The following is a 19,450-nucleotide window of genomic DNA, read 5'->3' as shown; positions in this document are numbered from 1 at the left end:
TAATTCACACCTGGGAGTTTGAATGAAATCTTCACTTCCTTAAATTTAAGAGACAGACCACAAATTATGTGTCTGGATTAGAAGTCAGATCTTTATTTTGACCTCAGCTTTTGTCATTAGCCAGCTCTATGAGACCTTGATGAAGACTTTTTGCAACTTAGCCAATTTTAAAATACTCAGATGCCAGAATTTTTTATGTAACAAGTTACTTAGAATCATCCACAATTTGAGATTTTAGAGTTACTGAACAAAACTATCTAGAATCTATATTTTCCAGTAAATTTTCTGTGTGTAATCCAAGAAATTTTTTCTTCCCCTTCTTATTCATAGTTGACTTTTGTTATAATTTAGAATATATTTTGTCTTGAAATACGAGTATGTGATTGAGTAAAAAATACACCCTTAACACTTCTATTACTTATATTTAGTAATTTTTATCTTCATTATTTTTCCCCAGCATGTATATTTCAATTTTGAGTGTTTCAAAATTGATTACATTTATTTTCTTTTTTTTTCAGTTTTTTTAATTGTAGTACAGTTTATAATGTTGTGTCAATTTCTGTGTACAGCATGTTTCAGGCATACATATACATATGTTCATTTTCATATTCTTTTTCATTATAGGTTACTACAAGATATTGAATATAGTTCCCTGTGCTATATGGAAGAGACTTGTTTATCTAATATTAATTTTTAAATGAAATTCTGAACCTGACATGTATTAACCTTCTTTTTTTTTTTTTTTTTTTTTTTTAGGATATTGAAAAGATTTTCAGTAACATTTTAGATATACATGAACTGACCGTGAAACTTTTAGGTTTGATTGAAGATACAGTTGAAATGACTGATGAAAGCAGCCCTCATCCCTTAGCTGGCAGTTGTTTTGAAGATTTGGCAGAAGTGAGTTTACAAAACTGTTTTCTCATTGAAGTCCTAAATTAAGACATTTAGTAAGATATGCTTTGTGAAAGTTAAAAGACACTGCTGGATTTTGTAAGAAAAGTATTTAAGATTTAACCAGTAGCAAACTAAAATTATATTGTCGGTATTTACAGAGACACTTTATAGTGTATTTATGATAATATTTATAGTAAAAGTTGATGGAATAGTAACATTTAGGGTCTTTTTTTTAATGGCAAATACATTTAAGGTGAAAGAAAATAAATTTTATTGATCATAGGTATTTAGCTATTGTGGATTTAAGTCTTAATTTCCAAAAATGGAAAAGGAAGTTTATATATATTTTTTTCCCAAAATGAAAGTCATATTTTGTCTCTCAAATGATTATAAGAGTAATGTAGCTCATTGAAAAATATTCAGAGAAATAATCACTCCATTTTTACAATACTTAGAGATTAGTTATCCTTAGAAGATTTAATTATCCTTACAAATATTTGTCTATGCATACATAGAAACCTATGGATATTTACAAAAGTAGGATCTTACTATTTTATAACTAATGTTTTTTTCACTCAAAATCATGAGCATTTAATAAATATACTTCACACAGTTTTTAAAGTCTAAAAGCTCCATGTTATATGGAGACACCTTAATAAATTTTAATTATCTACTATTATTAAGCATGTAGGTTGTTTCAGTTCTTTTTGTTATTATAAACAACACTTCAACAAACATTTATACAGTGCCTTCATAGCCTAATAATTATTTTAGGACATAGTCCTGGAAGTGGAATTGTGGTCCAGGAGACTGTGTACAGTTTTAGAACTTTGAAACATTTTGCCAAATTTACTTTCAAATAAGTTTCAGTATATGCAGGCCCTCTTTTTCCCCACATCTTCACTAACTCTTTGTATTATCCCATTAATTTTCGCTAGTTTAGTGGGAAAAAAACAGCATTTCACTATTCTTTAATTTTGCGCTTTTTTTTTTTCAACTAATGATGTTGAACATCCTTTCATACTCATTGGCCATTTTTATTTCTTTTAGAAAACAGGTGTTAAAAGTGCTTTCTTTAGATTTCCTAATTTTATAATCTCTTCCTAATTTTTCTGAAAATATAGATGATTTTTATTACATCATTTTGTAGACAGTGGAACTGATAGTGTAGAAATACTCAGTTACTGATGCTTAAGATATTTAGGCTTGCTCTTATTAAAAAGTTTTTAAATTGTGTTATCTTAGCATATTAGTTTGTAGTCTGGTTGCTTGCTATGCTCTTAAAGATATCATGGTTTAAAAACATAATGCATTTTCTAATTTTTATTTTTGTGGTAAAAAATATTTAAAAATTTGTCATTTTAGCCATTTTAAGTGTACAATTTAATGAAATTAATTAAATTCACAATGTTATGCAACCATAACCACTGTTTCCATAACTCTTTCATCCCTGCAAACAGAAACTCTGTACTCATTAAGCAGTAACTCCCTATTCTTCCCTCTCCCCTAACCCTGATAACCTCTAATCTACTTTCTGTTTCTGTGAATTTGCTGATTCTAGATATTTGAATCATTACAATATTCTTTTCTTTCTACTTATTTCACTTAGCATAATGTTTTCAAGGTTCATCCATGTCATAGCATGTATCAGAACTTCATCCCTTTCTATGGCTGAATAGTGTTCCATTGTACGTCTATTCCACACTTTATTTATGCATTTATTTGTTGATGGACACCTGTTTTTCTACCTTTTAGCTATTGTAAATAATGCTGCAGTAAGCATTGGCATATAAGTATCTGTTTGCGTCACTGTTTTCTGTTCTTTTGGGTATGTACCTAGGAGTAGAATTGCTGGGTCATATGGTAATTCTTTGTTTAGCTTTTTGAGGAACTGCCGAACTGTTTTCCACAGGGGTGCACCATTTTACATTCACTGGCAGTGGACAAAGTGCTCCAGTTTCTCTGCATCTTCACCAATACTTGTTATTTTTTGAAAAACATACTGTATTTTTAAAATACAAAAGTGAAATAAATCTTTTAGTTCTAACTAATCATTGGGGGTGTTGATTATTATAAAATAATAGAAATTTATTTAAATATAAACATTGGACAAACTATGGACAGTTTCTGTTTTATTTTACTGTATATTCTTTGCTTTTTTTTTTCTTCTAATTTTGAAAAAGTTTAGATTGGATAAAACAGCAGTAGTGTCACTTTTTGCTTCTTTTGAAAGTACTGTAAGTGTAAACTCCTTTCAGCCTAAGTAAACATAACTGAAATTTCAAATCCCCATCTTCTTTTACTCATAAATACACCTTTCCTGGGATAAATGTGCATAAGCATTTTAGAAGATTGATACATGCAATCACAAAGTCAGTGACCTATTTTAAGACCAGTAGCTTCTTGTCTTTTGCTCAAGGTCATTACTTATTATATATATATTTTAGTTTCCAAGTTACAGCCATAGTTATTATTTGTTCCTGAAATTAAAAAAAGTTCTGAAACCTGATAGAGGACTTGAATAAAAATTTGCCATTAAGTAATCTGTGCCGTATTAGTAGAAAAAAACGTTCTTTTAAACCTAACACATTTTCCTTTTTAAAAAAATAGGAGCAAGCATTTGATCCTTATGAAACATTATCTCAGGATATTCTTTCACCAAAATTTAATGAACATTTCAGTAAGCTGATGGCCAGACCTGCAGTGGCTCTACACTTTCAGGTAAACTTGAATTGGATTTTTTTTTTTAAATAAAGCAGCTAAAGAAATTTCTCCAGTCCTTCAGAATCTAATTATAAGCCTATTCTGGCTGTCTTCTGTTTTCTGTCTTGAGTTTCAGTTTGTCTTTGATGTAGAAATCTTTTACAGAGCACCATCACAAATACTGATTGACTAGAAAAATCTGGCACATTCTAAATCTGATCTATTTCAGGATCTTATTCCATATAGAAGATAGAATTGAAATCATAAAGAGTGGAGAGTATCCTCATGCATATTCATACTGATTTCTCTATTAGGCCTATGACTTAAATAAGAGGATATTTATATTAATAGAGCTAATTGGTTCAGTAATGCAGTTAGAAAAAGGAGAGTACGTGGGAAAAGATAAGATTATATTTTTGCTCTCTCAACACTTCATGAAGGTTACATTGGCATTGATGATTGTTGATTACTTATTGCTGTGGAAACTTCCTGCATTTGGACTGGCTCTTCTCCCTTAACATACGAATACAGTCAAATCTTTATTGCCCTAAAACACGCAATAAACAAACAAACCTTTGTCACTCTAGCTCCTTCCCCTGTTGTTTTTCCCATTTGCAGCCAGTTGTCTTCATTCTCCATCAAACTGCTGCCATCTGCGTTCCAATCAGATATAACACTAAAAACTGCTCTTGACAATGAACTTAACCACCAAATCCTGTGGATATTTTGATTTCATATTTATGTCTAGTATCTGTTATTACCCCTCTTGTCCATTTGACTCCTATGAGCACTGGATGTATGTGTGTATACAGTTTCATATAACTAGCTGCCTTTTGAACTAGTTCACTTAGATATCCCACAGAGGCTTCAAATATAAATGTTCTTCAAAACTGAACTAACCATCTTCTCTCTGCCTCCTTCACTGCAAATTCCCATTATTATCTTCTACTTCTACTCTACTCAAAAACTTGTCCACCTGGAATAAAAATTACATTTAATTCTCAGCATTTACTGCAATGAAGGAATAATTTTTTAAAGTTAAAATCTTACATATTCATATAAACTATAAAGTATACATTAGTTAAATGGGACAGTTTGCCTATAAAATTTTTGCATAATCATTAAAAGCACTCACAACATTTCTGTTTTCATTCTTATTTTATTAGGAATTCTTATATGGGGTTTGAATGTCTAAGACCCAGTTATTTAAGCTGATGTTCCACATATTTAGTGAAATTGAAAGAGTTAGATAAAACCCCTTTTCAGGCCAAACTCACTTGTAATGTATCAACTTAAAAAAGATTCTTCATTTGTAAGATGAGGATGTAATGCTTTATTTTTAAAAAATGAAACAAAACTTCTTTAGAAAATGTAGGCATGCTTTAAGAATATGACCTTTAGTCAGAACTTCTGAATTTGGGTCAATTAATAGTTATCTTACCTTGAGCAAGTCACCTAATCTCTTGAGACTCAGTTTGCTCATTTGTAAAATGATGATAATGTATACTTCTTATGGTTATGAAAATTAAATGGTAATACACTAGGCACATTTGGTAAATATTAGACAGTCAAACATTAGCTTGTGTTGTTTTTGGAGGACTCCTTACACCATTAATACACATTGTATTAATATTTTAGAATGCACTTTAGTAGCCATTTCAGTGCTAATTAACAATACAAACGATTTTTGTAGACTAATTTTAAAGTTTCATCTACATTTCAGTTAAAGCACTGTGTATAAAATACGTAAAAATATACCCAGAGAATGTTAGGTATCTTGATTGTGGTGGTGGTTTCATAGGTGTATATATCTATCAGAATTCATCAGATTGTACATATGAAAGATGTTTCGTTTACTGTGCAGAAATTGCACCACAATAAGGTTGTTTTTAAGAAAATAAACTTCAAAACTAAAAAAGAAATCTGTATCTGTATGTATATCCAGAGTGATCTGTATCACTATCCTAATTAAATGATAAGAGAAATTAATCTTTAGGAAAATAATTGACTGTGTTTAACCTGGTAACAAGTCTGTTGAACAAATTATAATTTACTTCAGTTAACAGTATGTGAGAATTATGGGAGTGTTTACCTGTGTGAATATATTTTAAAAGCAGCATCTCAGATCTATATTTACCTGATGAGAAATGCCCGTTCAAATAAGTCAGCCTTAATGACATTTAAAATCAACACGAGTGACTTTTAAATCCCTTATAAATTTTAGAAAATCATTTATTTTGCAGACTATTAGTTTCCAAAACTGGGATATACTTAACTCTAGCTCTACACTAAAGTTTTCCAGGTGATATGAGGGTATAGATAGTTTTAAGGGAATTAGTTTCTAGTCTAACCTTGTTTGTGTTTTTGCATTCTCTCCTAATTTTTCTTACACATTACTTCTTGTCATATTGAATTTCCATTATGCATTGATCCAAAATATAAAAACCTCCAGGGCACCAGCTAGGGAAAAAAAAGTTACATTGCTCCTGAAGGAGTTTATTGAGTGCAAAGCAAAAAGAATTCCAAAAGAAGGGGGTGGGGTAATTGTATTTAAAACTCTTGGTAGCTGAAATGTTCATATCTATGTTTGTCTTCTCATGTCTATCTAAGAATTAAGTGAGAAGGTTGTAACAACGGTGAATATTACCTTTTTTAAAAAAATAATTCATCGTTCATTGTGATAAAGGAAAGGGGAAGCTTATTAAGTTCTCAAACCTGAATGTATTATGTTAGAAGCAGTTATAGGTTTTTCCACATGCTTCCTGTACTTACAACTATGACATTTACATGTGTATTTGAATTTAAGAGTGAAGTCAGACTTGCTGCAAAAATTAAGTCTGATCTGGCTATTTATTTTGATGTGAAGATTGGCTTTGTCAATTAAGTTGTGACAGACCTTTTTCATAACTTAAATGAGCTAAATCTGAAATTTATTTGATCATCATTGGATGAAATATATTTAAATCACATATACAATGTACAATATCCCCCAAAACACATTCTTTTAATTACTTTAAACATTTTGAATAAAAGTGATATTAAAATATGTGAGAGGGTCCTTAGCTTTTCAGCACTCCTTTAGGGTATGTGGAAGCCAAAACTTTTGAGGGAAAGCTGAAAACACTATTGTTAAAGTTATTTTAGCCATAAAAGATGAAATGTGTATGTTTATCTAATAACTTAAAGGAGGAAAAAATTTGATTTACAGCACTTTAATTTCATTATAGAGCATGCTTTCCATGATAGCTCCGATACACTTGTATTTTGTATGCTTAAAAGCTGTTTCTGTTAGGCACTGCGGTTTTATAGCCTTGATGTCAGAAATACACTGTTGTCTTTTTGCTTTACAGTCCATTGCTGATGGTTTTAAAGAGGCAGTTCGTTATGTCCTTCCACGCCTTATGCTGGTGCCAGTGTATCATTGTTGGCACTATTTTGAATTATTAAAGGTAAGATGAAAGCTTCCCGAGCCAAAAAAGTACTTGCACTTATGAGGCTTAAAAGTTATTTTTTATATGATACTATTTTTAATACTTTTTATTCATAAAATAAAGTATCACAAATGTCTACTGTCTTCCCACGGACCATAGAGAAATGCCTGTATTTCTTATCTTCATACCATTTCCAAGTGGTAGATAAAAAAAATGTATCTTCATCTATCATTTGATCATATAGATTCTCAAAGTAATAGTGTCATAAGAATTTACTTTTTTAAAATAAATTTTTGGAGACACAGCAACAGTGATTTAACTCTTATTTTATATATGTAATTAATAACTTTTATGCATAATATTGTTCTAAGTTTCCATCTTATTATATAACTTGTCAAGGAAAGCAGTTTTAAAGTTGACATTTTTTTCCCATGCAGTGTAATAGCTAAGACCCAAGCAATATATTAAAAAAAAATTATGGTAAAACTTGAACTCTTTTCAAAGACCAGTATACATAAAAATATATTGAATTCCTAAAGGTTCTAATATATGGTATAAACTTTTTAATAATATATTATATACTTAAAGAAAAGTGGGAAAACATAAACATGTTTTATAATAAATAAATGTAATGTGGAAACACAAGGAGGTAAACCACGACCCTGACTTTAATGGCAATTCCTTTTTTGTTTTTATTGACAGTTTAACTACCTATGTGCATATCACTAAAAATATATGTAGCTGTGAACTTTATTTATCAGTTGGGTCAACATATATATTATTTTATTTCTTATATTGTCTCTCAGTTGTATTTGTAAGATTCATCGATGTTGTATGTTCTTCTAGTTTAATTTTCTTCCATTGTTTGAATAAACCATGATTTATCCTTTTCTGGTTGATGAATAAAAGTTTTTTTGTGTTATGGATAACACTTACTATGGGCATCCTTTTTTAAATCTTTTGGTACACATATGGATGCATTTTGTTCCTCTAGAGTATATACTCAGGGATGGAGTTGCTTGGTCATAGGGTGTGCGTATTCTCAAATTTAATAGGTAATGTCAATCAGTTTTCCAAAGTGGGTTATACACTTTACAGTCCTACCAGAATGTATGTGATGTCTCTCTTACACATATTTTCATATTTTTAAATTTCTGTCATATGGTGTCTATATTACATATAGACACTGTCTATACCAAGTTGTTGATTTAGACAACCTGTTCAGATTTTTTCCATCTAACTCATAAGTAATAATTATAATAAAAGCCAGACTAACTCTGTGGGCATCTAGGCAAGGAATTCATTTGATGATTTCTAATGAATACCTGCCTCAAGAATTCTTTTTTTATGGAGTCTTATTACCCATAAGGTGTGATGCTGGATCTCACCAGCTTTTGTGCACAAATAGATGAGCAGGTTGATTTTGTATATCTCCATAGAGACTAATGGACCCATAAGGAACTCTAAAAGGATTGTAGAATTCATATGAATAATTCATTGGCAGCCCCAGATGTATATTTGGATTCCTAAAATTTTTTAGATAATGTTCGTGTCTAATTGGAAGTTCTGTCGTTAGTCTTATAGTTGCTTTCTAATGTTTGCCAACATTTAAAAATGCTGGTTTGACTCTATAATTGAAGTTACTTCTTTTCCCAAGTGATTGTTTTTTTTTTTTAAATCCCTGAGGTCTGGTTTTTAAGAATCCCTGTGGTCTGAATCTAAAATCAAGATGTTGACTGTGATGGCATGACTCATCCTGAGGCACAGCTACTTTTGCTACCAGTTAATCACTGGACTCCAAGTACTCTTGGTCATAGTGGTTGGGACTAGTAGTTAGTCAGTTAATTAAAAATAAAACAAAGAATCATAAAGAGAAATATTACATACATTTTATTTTAATAAACACACACAGAACTCCTGTATGAGCACTGTATGTTTATATGCTTATATGCTAATCTGTTGGCTTAGGATAAAACCTTTTCTTTGAGTATGAATCTTGCTTAAGTCACAAAAATTATCTTCTCTGATTTCTATTTTCTGCTTCTTTTAGATGGTACATAAACTTGAAAATGCTTGTAAAGTAATCTGAGTACAGAAATTTTGTTTTTATAGTTTTTCCAAATCTTTTACTATTATCTTCCCTATACCTTTTTTAAAAGACTTGCCTTTAAAATTATTCAATTTGAGTTTTCATTATAAATGTCTTTTTTATATGTTTCTTAAAATTATACAATATGTAATTAAATTATGTAGTTACAACATAAGCACAACTGTCGTACATATGTGGATACATATGCTACTGATTCTTGGTAAGTCTTTGACTCAATCAGTGGGATCACAAGGGCCCAGTTATTCTAGAAAGTGGCCCACTTATTCATAGCATTATTGTTCTGTGGGAATCAGTCTGTATATTACAGAGTGGGAACAATCCATAGTAAGAAATACATTAACATCATAATGATGCTGTGTACACGCACACACAAAACAAAAAGTTTCTTGAAATGCAACTTAGCATTTCATGCAATGTATTCTGTTATATTCAATTCTCTTCTCTTTTAAAAAAATGATTGTGAACCACTAATGGATTATGACATGCAGTTTGAAAAACGCAAATAAGGACTATTTCTAGATACAAACTAGGTAGATGATCACATGATCAGATTAGAAACTACTTTTTATTTTTACATCTGTTCTAACTGTGATACTGTTGGTTTTTAATAACATTTTATTAATTTATTTTTAATTGTGGTAAAACATACATAACATGAAATTTACCATCTTAACCATTTTAAGTGTATAGTTCATTAGTATTATGTGTATTGTTACACAGCCAGTGTCATTGGACACTTGGGTTGCTTTTACTTTTTGGCTATTGTAAATAATGCTGCTATGAATATCAGTGAACAGATGTCCTCGACTCTGCTTCAGTTTTCTTGAATATATACCCAGAAGTGGAATTGTTGGATCATAGGGTAATTCTATTTTTAATTTTTTAAGGAAGCACTGTATGGTGTTCCATAGCAGCTTTATACTATTTTACATTTCCACCAGCAGCACACATAGGTTACAATTTCTCCACATCCTTGCTAACACTTGTTATTTTCTGTATTTTTGTTTTTTGACAGTAGCCATCATGATGGATATGAGGTGGTATCTGATTGTGGTTTTGATTTGCATTTCCCTAGTGTTTAGTGATAGTGAGCATCTTTTCATGTGCTTATTGGCCTTTCGTATACCTTCTTTGGAGAAATGTCTATTCAAGTCCTTTGCCCATTGTTAATTGGGTTGTTTGTATTTTTGTAGTTGTGTTATAAGAGTTCTTTGTATACCCTGAATGTTAATACCTTATCAGATATATCATTCGCAGATATTCTCTTCCATTTTTCAGACTGTCTTTTTCTGATACTGTTTGGGCTAAAGTACTTGTCCAAATGAAATTTCATTTCATGTTACGCGTACTTTAGAATCAGAACCATAAGAAAGAAAGTTGGACTTAAGTCTATCATGTTCCTTTGGGAATAGAAAACATAGTCCTAGAGCAGTTTTAAGTCAGTTTTAATTCTAAGTATCAGCCTCAGTCATATACCAAGGGAGATTTATTTGTGGACATAGTATTTAAATATTATTTGAATTTTATGTCACAGCATCAGAATTTATGATAAGCAAGATAGAAAAATAGCTACATAATGAGAAGAAATTATACAATATCATATATAGTTTGCCTGAAATTATAATAAATTGTTGGATTATTATTTGTAGTAATATTTTAAAGTCCATTTTATAGGTAATATGTTTCCTTTTTTTTCGTCCTTTTCCAGTTTAAGTCCCTCTGGGGTTGATCACAAACTACTTTCATTTTCTGTATTTTCTCAGATAAATTTTAATTTTTTTCTTAACGTATATTTCAATCCTTATGCAAGAAGAAAAAAAATTCATTCCCTGATTTATAACTAACTGTGTATTTCTTATATTCTAAGAAAAAATATCTGTGTTTATTCTTCTGTTACTAAGAACATACTACTCTCACTTCAGAATTGATTTATTCAAAGCTAAGTAATGTTCTTTTACTAACTCTGGTCATTCCCTGGAAATTTAGAATGGAAAGAATAGAACTCCTCTCAAGAGAACCTAATCCATCTTAGTTTAATTTAAAGCTTAACAGAAAGACTTACTAAAATAACTTTAATGAGGTTCATTGGGAAAGATAGGCCAGTATTTCAGTGAGACAATCGAGTTTCTTCAGATAATACTTTTTAACTTTTTACTTTGAAACACATAGAAAAAATTTGCAAGAATAGTATATAGTAAGCTTCCCTAGATTCACTAACTGTTAACATTATGTAACATTTACTTTGTCATGTCTTTGTGTTCCTGTGTGTATGTCTATGTGTAAGTGTATTCATGACATCAAGAACTTGGCATAATGTCTATTGAAAGAAGTGTTCTGATTCTTGAAAAATACTCTGAGGAATATTTTACTACCTAGTATTTACTCTTTCAATACTGACATATCACTTAAGGACATATGAAGAAAGATAATGCACTTTTTAAAAGCACATGAAGAAAAATGATAGTTTTTTGTGTGTGTATTTAAAATTTTTTTTTAATTTCTTGTGGGGGAGGAAAACAATTAGTTTTTTTTAATTAATTAATTTTTTTTAGTGGAGGTACTGGGGTGGAACCTGGGACCTCGTGCATGCTAGGCATGCACTCTACCATTGAGCTATACCCTCCCCCCGGAAAGGTGATAAGTTTTAATGAGTTGAATTTCCCACCAAATAAGTAAAATTCTGTTTTTATGAAAATCTTTTGAGAAATTTATTACCAAAAAAAATTGATCACATATGTTATTTCACATCTAGACTGAACTCCCAGCATAATGAATTAGAGACAAATTCATAATTTTATTATAATTTCCCTTGCTTTAGGTACACATATCTATAGTAGATACAACATTTTATAGAAATTCAAGAGAAGCATGGTAAGTATTTCAGTGAAGTCTCATAGAGTTAAGAAAAAGCTTACATGAAGTATAAAATCTTGGTCAGGATACACTTAAAGACAACTAAGGAGAATGATGATTATCAGGTAAGCAAGGAATGTACTCTTCAGTGAAGTTCATAAGATACTACCTATAAATGAAAGATCACTTCCATTCTGTTACTTAGTTTAAGCATTTATTGCAAGGGCATTTATTCTCTTTGACCTCTTTTCCAAAGCACACTTATTTCACTTTATTTCTTAAACTGTGTAATTATCTAGTTTGTTTTTAACATAGAGGGAATCCCCTTTAACTTGTGGTCACCAGATTTTGGCATAGTCCAGTATTTTGCATAATTGTGTTTGGTGTCATTGTAGGGAGGTAGTGTAGTAGTGTTGCAAAAAGCATAGACCCTGAAGACAGAGTTCCTGGGTTTGAATGTAGACTTTGCCACTCATCTTGGGTGCCTCAGTTTCTTCATTTGTAACATGGGTGTAATAATAGTACCTGTCTTACAGAGTTGTAACAAACATTAAATAAGCTAATGCATAAAAGAGCATGCAAAAAAAAAAAGAGAATAACAACTTAATTAATGCTTATTGTTGTTATTTGTCTAAACACTTAACAAAATTATAAGTATTTGTACAACACTCATTCTAATTACCTTATTAGGTAGCTACAATGTGTGGGTACTATACTAAAAATGAATAAAACATCTCCCCAAGCTTTAAGGAGTTCATGGGTTAGTAAAGAAGATGAACATGAACACCAGGCAAATAATTATAATGTAATAAGTGCCTAATAGAAATAGTACTATGGGTTTACTGAGGCAGGAGTAACTTAACTGTCTAGGGAAGTTAGAAAAAAATTTACATGAGTGTTGGGTACAAAGGAGTTTATTCTACTGTACTGATGTGTGGGTGTCATTTATTTGAAGAAACCAGAAAAGACAAGTGCTGAGGAACTATTATGGATTAAAAGAGACAGTAGAAACACGACAGCTAAGTACCCTGTTAACTGGATCCTAAACTGTGGGGAAAATGACCCTAAAGGACAAGACTGGGACATTAAATTGGGTATGCACTGTAAATTGGATTAGAGAACTTTACCAATGTTAAATTTCCTGAAGTTAATCACTATACTGTAAAAGAATGTCTTTGTTCTAAGACACACTGCTGAAATATCATGGAAGTTACAATTTGAGAATAACTTGTGATATATTTGAGTTTTCCAGATATTTCAAAAACAATCTCAGAACCATTTAGCAATGGTTCGCCTTCCTCAGCAAGGAACTGAAAGGACTGTATGACAAACTACTCTCAGATAGTTCAGGGGGAAAATGGTGCACATACAGTCGCACAGAATGATGGAGCCTATGTGGCAGAATGTTAAAAGCTAGTGACTCAGTGTATACAGGAGTTATTTGTTGCCTTTACAACTCTTCTATACATTTGATATTATTTCAAAAGAAAAAAATTAAGTGGGAGAAAAAGGAAACAGCTAAGGAGGAGGCATTTGAACTGTATCATTGAGGCTGACTTCACCAGGTGGATACGGAGGGGCAGAGGCAGGTATGTAGAAAGCCACAGGGATGTGAAAGAGCATGATTTATCTGCAAGTAGTTCAATGTGTAATTTCTATGTCACTGTATGTTTAGAATACATTCTTTCAAATATCTATAGAGAATTAGCTTGGATATTCATTAATCTGATGTTTGTTGAGTCTTACTGCTGAAAATTCAAGAAATGTTTAGCAAATTATTGGAGTACGTTTATGCCAAACAAAGCCATTGTTTTGTATACTCATATCACCAAAAAGCTATGCTTTAAATATCCTGAAGTTTTATTTCTCCTTGGCAGGCTGTAATTCGTGGATCTTTAGAAATTATGTGGCCATTTATATAGAAGAGTTTGAGCAGCCTTGAGACCAAGTGGACAATAGAAATTTAGTATCTTTATACACCTAAATTGAAAAGCCATTTTCATTTTGGTAGAATCTCATTATTAGTGATACTTTGGAAATCTGGATCAACAAAAGCAATAAGAATTAAAAAAAAACCTCTAATTAAGCATTTTTATGTCATCAATACCCATAGAGTAGAGCTGAAAAGAATCTTTTTGGTTTTGTTTGTTTTGTGGGGGGGGGGAGATAATTAGGTTTACTTATTTTAATTTTTTTTTTAATGGGGATTGAACCCAGGACCTTGTGCATGCTAAGCACGCACTCTATCACTGAGCTATATATACCTTTCCCCCACCAAAAAGAATCTTTTTGTAAGGAATCTTTTAAAACAGTAAAGTAAGTGATTTGGTAGTAATTTTCACCTTTAGAAGCTAGAATGATCAAGTGCGGTTCATTTTTCAGACTTCCTGTGGTATTTTGTCTCTTATCCCTTCATCCTTTCAATTTTTTATTTCTTAATCTAGAGATGAGGATTTTACTTCTGACAGTAGTCACTTAAGTTATTTATATTGCAAATCTTTGATAGCAAGACTTCTACATATATCTTGAAAAATATCAGATGGCTCTGTGCTCCAGAGAATAATTTCTAGACATACAAATGAAAGTTAAACAGTATCCATTTTCAGTTTTCTGCTGATGAAGGGGAACCATTGCTGAATGCTTTTCAGATTGTCCTTGGAATGTAAGGAAAATTTGTAACAAAATTTCTAGTAAGCTGGTTTAAGACCATGAAATAGACTTAAATTTTTAAAAAATTTCTGAAAGAGGTAATTGTAATTTTTTTCATATTTTCACATAAATGTGTATTTGTATCTACATAATCTCTGTATAGTGATCCACTTTTAATTCTTCTGTCAAGCAAATTAAAAAATTGGAGCATCATCCAATCTAAATTATTTATTGTAAGGTAAATTTTCTTTTTTTGAGAGTGAGATACAAGAGGAACTTTTGGATAAATGAAATAAAGCCAGAGTTGTTAGGATTAATAATACAGTTTGTAATTATAAATCTTATTTCTAAGGATTAGTGAGATAAGATACTAACTTTCATGGTTTCTTGATATTTACTAGAATAGTTAAATTTTATGTTGTACAAAATATCAGTTGACTCCTTTGTGTGATGCTGTTTGTAGAAAAGTTAATGATAGATGGAAGTGCTAAAGTTAGCATACTTCATTTTTTTGTATTGCAAAGATATGAAAGCTTTTAGAAATCTCTAAAACCTAAGAATTTTATCATTAGAGAATATGAAATAATATGTGTGTTTATCTTATTTTCTTTATTCTTAGTTAACTAACAAATAAAAGTAACTTGTAAGCTTCATGTTTTGCATATTTTAAAGTATTTTTATATATCTGGAAAATGTCCAGATGGTTATCATGGCTGCTTTTTCTTCTAATTGCTATAGTTATAATACTTTGATCTGTATTATATTTATGTATGTAGAAAGAGGATTGATTTGAAGGATCAAGAGGTATACATAATTATATAAAATTATGGTTATTTTGTTAAGTATATTTAAAATTTGTTTAGGGTTTATAATGTTTGTTGCCGCTTGCTCTAATTATGAGAAAGGGAAAGAATTGAACAATGCGGGTTTAATCTTTTCTTTTGGTTTTTCTTAGCAATTGAAAGCATGTAGTGAAGAGCACGAAGACAGAGAATGTTTGAACCAAGCTATTACTGCTCTAATGAATCTCCAAGGTAGTATGGACCGAATTTACAAGCAGTATTCACCTAGACGCCGACCTGGGTAATTCCAAACTGTTGAAAATATGAATCCTTCTGAATACTTCACTTACATTTGATGCCTGATTTTCTAAAGAAATGTTATTTGTAATGACAGTTGCATTCTTGAAAGTTATACTTTTGTTTTACATTTTTCTTTTGGTCTTTTTGTCGTTTTAAATTGGCATTGTCATATTGTTAAGGTATATTTAATAAAATTTAAAATGGTATATTTAATAATTTATATCATTTATATAAGAAATTTAGGATTTTTAAAAAATTTTAATTCTTATGGCAATAGGAAAGAAATATAGAGCCTCTGCTACTTCTCTTTCATAATAACGAAATTAAGGTATGTATCCTTTAGTGACAAAGTTAGTAGAAGAAAGTAAATGCTGTGTGTAAAAATCTAGTGTTTGGTTCTTTTTGTCTTGATTTGAGGTAGTTTATACTTAAAGCAATTAAGGTCGCTTAGCCATTGAATAAGCTATATTTATCTTGGGATTTTTTTGTTTGTTTTTTGTTTTGTTTTTATTTTGTTTTTTTAGGGATCCTGTTTGCCCTTTTTATAATCGTCAATTAAGAAGCAAGCACCTGGCTATTAAAAAAATGAATGAAATTCAGAAAAACATAGATGGATGGGAAGGCAAAGATATTGGACAGTGTTGTAACGAATTTATTATGGAAGGCCCATTGACAAGAATTGGTGCTAAACATGAACGGCATATTTTTCTTTTTGATGGCTTGATGATTAGCTGCAAACCCAATCATAGCCAGTCACGCCTTCCAGGATACAGTAGTGCAGAATACAGATTAAAAGAAAAATTTGTCATGAGGAAAATACAAATATGTGATAAAGAAGATACTTGTGAGTGCAAACATGCCTTTGAATTAGTATCCAAGGATGAAAACAGCATAATATTTGCTGCTAAGTCTGCTGAAGAGAAAAATAATTGGATGGCAGCACTTATTTCTCTCCATTATCGTAGTACCCTTGATCGTATGCTAGATTCAGTATTATTGAAGGAAGAAAATGAACAACCACTGAGATTACCAAGTCCAGAAGTGTATCGTTTTGTGGTAAAAGACTCTGAGGAAAACATTGTTTTTGAAGACAACTTGCAAAGTAGAAGTGGAATCCCCATTATTAAAGGAGGAACTGTGGTGAAATTAATTGAAAGGTTAACATACCATATGTATGCAGGTATGTGAAACTCATATAATTGGTTATATAGAGCTGAGGATCTAAAACTTTTCCAAGAATGTTCAGAAACACTTGAGGCCGGTTAAAAAAAATGTATTGCCTCTAAAATATAAAAAGAATACTGCAGAATCAAAAGGAATAAATAACTAAGTGTCTCTAAAATATAATACTGTTAACTTCATTAATTATTAATTATTCATAATTTTATATTCATGAATCTTGAATTTGAAAATAATCCTCATTTATCAAGAAATACCATGATTGGCAGGAAGAGCAACAGTGAGAGGAGCCAAAATAAAAAGGAAAAGGAAGGATGACCTCCAGAATATGCTACTTTGAATTAATTAAGCTGAATAAATTGAATATGCAATGTGTTTTATGCTCTACCTTTTCAGATCCCAATTTTGTTCGTACTTTTCTTACTACATATCGTTCATTTTGTAAACCACAGGAATTGCTAAGCTTACTAATTGAACGGTAAGAAAAATATTTATTTCACTTATATTTACATTTTGTAAAAAGTTAATTGTTTTGTACCTTGCAAAGTGCGAGGTACCTAGTATGTATTCAAGTAGTTTTTGAACATCATTTATTTGGTACTAAATTTGCAGTATTCTTATTCTCTTCAAACAGCACACTTAATGAAATCCCTATTTATAGCAGAGGTCTTTTCAGATCTTAGCAATATTTATAGTGATAATCAGAAAGATCCAGTTTTAGAGGATAAACAAACTATGAATTTTAATGAAATTTTTTTCTTTGCAATAAAATAGTACTTCCTTAAGAGACCTTTTACTTTTAAAACAGACTCTTTATTGTGGAAAATTTCAAAACCTATACAAGAATAAATAGAAGAATGTAACAAACCCGTTTATCAGTCATCCAGCTCTAACAATTATCATGTTTCATCTGTTTCCCTACCAACTTGAACACCCTAACCCCAGGATAATTTTGAAGTAAATTTGACAACATATTTCATCTGTAAATATTTCCATTTATATTTCTGAAAGATAAGTATTCTAATTAAAAGCATAATCACCGTATCATTTTAGACCTAAAAAAATGAATATTTCCTTTATTATGATTAATTTATAAAAGTTACGTTTTGGGTTGAATTTGTCTTTTTTACTGAGCATATTAGTGGTAACTTTAAATGCTTTATAGTTTAAAATATAGTATTGGGACTTCCAAATAATTTTCATTTTACATTTTAGAACTTACTACCAGAACTTTGTCTTGACCTCTATCCTCTATCATTATGTTGCTCTATGAAACTAAGTATACCAGACTGAGTCAGTGTAATGTTCTATTAAGATTTACTTAGTTGCCTTTCCATGTCCAAAATAAGGAAAGCATATGTTAGACTTACATTTTAGCTGTATTTCCTATGATTGGGGAAGGGTTTTTGTGGGTTTTTTTAACTTTGATGTTTTCATCTTACCCATTTAGTTATATTTTTTGAACACTATTTAAAATTCAGTTTGGGTCTTCTCTTTCAATTTATATTCACTTATTTAAGGAAATTTATATTTACTTTCATTTTAATAAAATAAATATTAAGGACAGATTATTAGATAAGCTATCTCTGTTTTGTTCTTTAAAGAGGTTATACCTTTATAGATTCTTTTCTTGTATCTTTTCCATTGACCTTTACTGTGTTGGTCAGTGCTAGTTATTAAACTATTTTTTGGTAAAAGTAAAAATATAAAGCCTTAATATTGTGTAGTCAAAGGGCAATTTTTTTGTAGTATGTAATACTTTAAGGGATTCAGTATCCCAGTGTCAGTAATTGTGCTTTTCACATAGATGATAGAAAAGAAAGTTGCTTAGTTAAAATATTTTTCCTGCTGTATTTGAAATTTTTCTCATTTCTGTATAAACAACAACAAATTTCTCTCATTTTGCTTTTGTTAGATTTGAAATTCCAGAGCCAGAACCTACAGAAGCAGATAAATTGGCAGTAGAGAAAGGCGAGCAGCCAATCAGTGCAGACCTTAAAAGGTTTCGCAAGGAATACGTCCAACCAGTACAACTTAGGTTTGGCCCAAATATTATATGTTTTTTTATGTGCCGTTCAATTTTCAGTATATAGTTAGCACAGATGTTCTTACCTCTTAATTCAGACGTGTGTATTGTTGTCAGTTTCATAGCAGTTACATTAAACTTCCAAAATTCTTTCTATGTGAAGCTACTCTTAATTCCCTGAAGAAATTTAATTATTAAAATATACTGTGTTATTTGCATCAGATATCTCTAGCATGTGATATGTTATGCTTACAGACCAAGATAGCTATTAAGTAAAAATTATAAAATTTCCTATGAGTTTGGCTACTGTCAACCCCCCTCCCCCCTTTTTCCTTTGTGTCCTGTTACCATCATCTGGTAATCTTGGGCTTTTTTTACAGTTCATAATGTTTATGAAATATTATATCTAGTTCTTTTCCCATTCTTCTCCCATAAGATATACAGACATTTGTTACTCTATCTAAGTCATTTCAGTAATTTCTAAAAATGTATTTGATAATGGCGTCTGCCAGTTGTTAGG

General features: G+C 30.7%; 1 protein-coding gene across 3 annotated transcripts in view; it reads left to right on the top strand.

Moving 5' to 3' along the window:
- SOS2 (SOS Ras/Rho guanine nucleotide exchange factor 2) overlaps positions 1 to 19,450 on the top strand; it is an 87,265-nt gene that overhangs the window by 39,069 nt on the left and 28,746 nt on the right. For all 3 annotated transcript variants that reach the window (XM_072963022.1, XM_072963023.1, XM_072963021.1), the window contains exons 6-12: positions 757 to 900; positions 3,508 to 3,618; positions 6,951 to 7,049; positions 15,599 to 15,726; positions 16,250 to 16,905; positions 17,301 to 17,382; positions 18,820 to 18,942. In XM_072963022.1, the coding sequence (XP_072819123.1) occupies positions 757 to 900; positions 3,508 to 3,618; positions 6,951 to 7,049; positions 15,599 to 15,726; positions 16,250 to 16,905; positions 17,301 to 17,382; positions 18,820 to 18,942 (1,343 nt within the window). The remainder of the gene's footprint in view (positions 1 to 756; positions 901 to 3,507; positions 3,619 to 6,950; positions 7,050 to 15,598; positions 15,727 to 16,249; positions 16,906 to 17,300; positions 17,383 to 18,819; positions 18,943 to 19,450) is intronic.

The sequence above is a fragment of the Vicugna pacos genome, chromosome 6, assembly GCF_048564905.1.
Source record: "Vicugna pacos chromosome 6, VicPac4, whole genome shotgun sequence".
Lineage (NCBI taxonomy): Eukaryota > Metazoa > Chordata > Mammalia > Artiodactyla > Camelidae > Vicugna > Vicugna pacos.
This window is presented reverse-complemented; position numbering and strand designations above follow the sequence as displayed.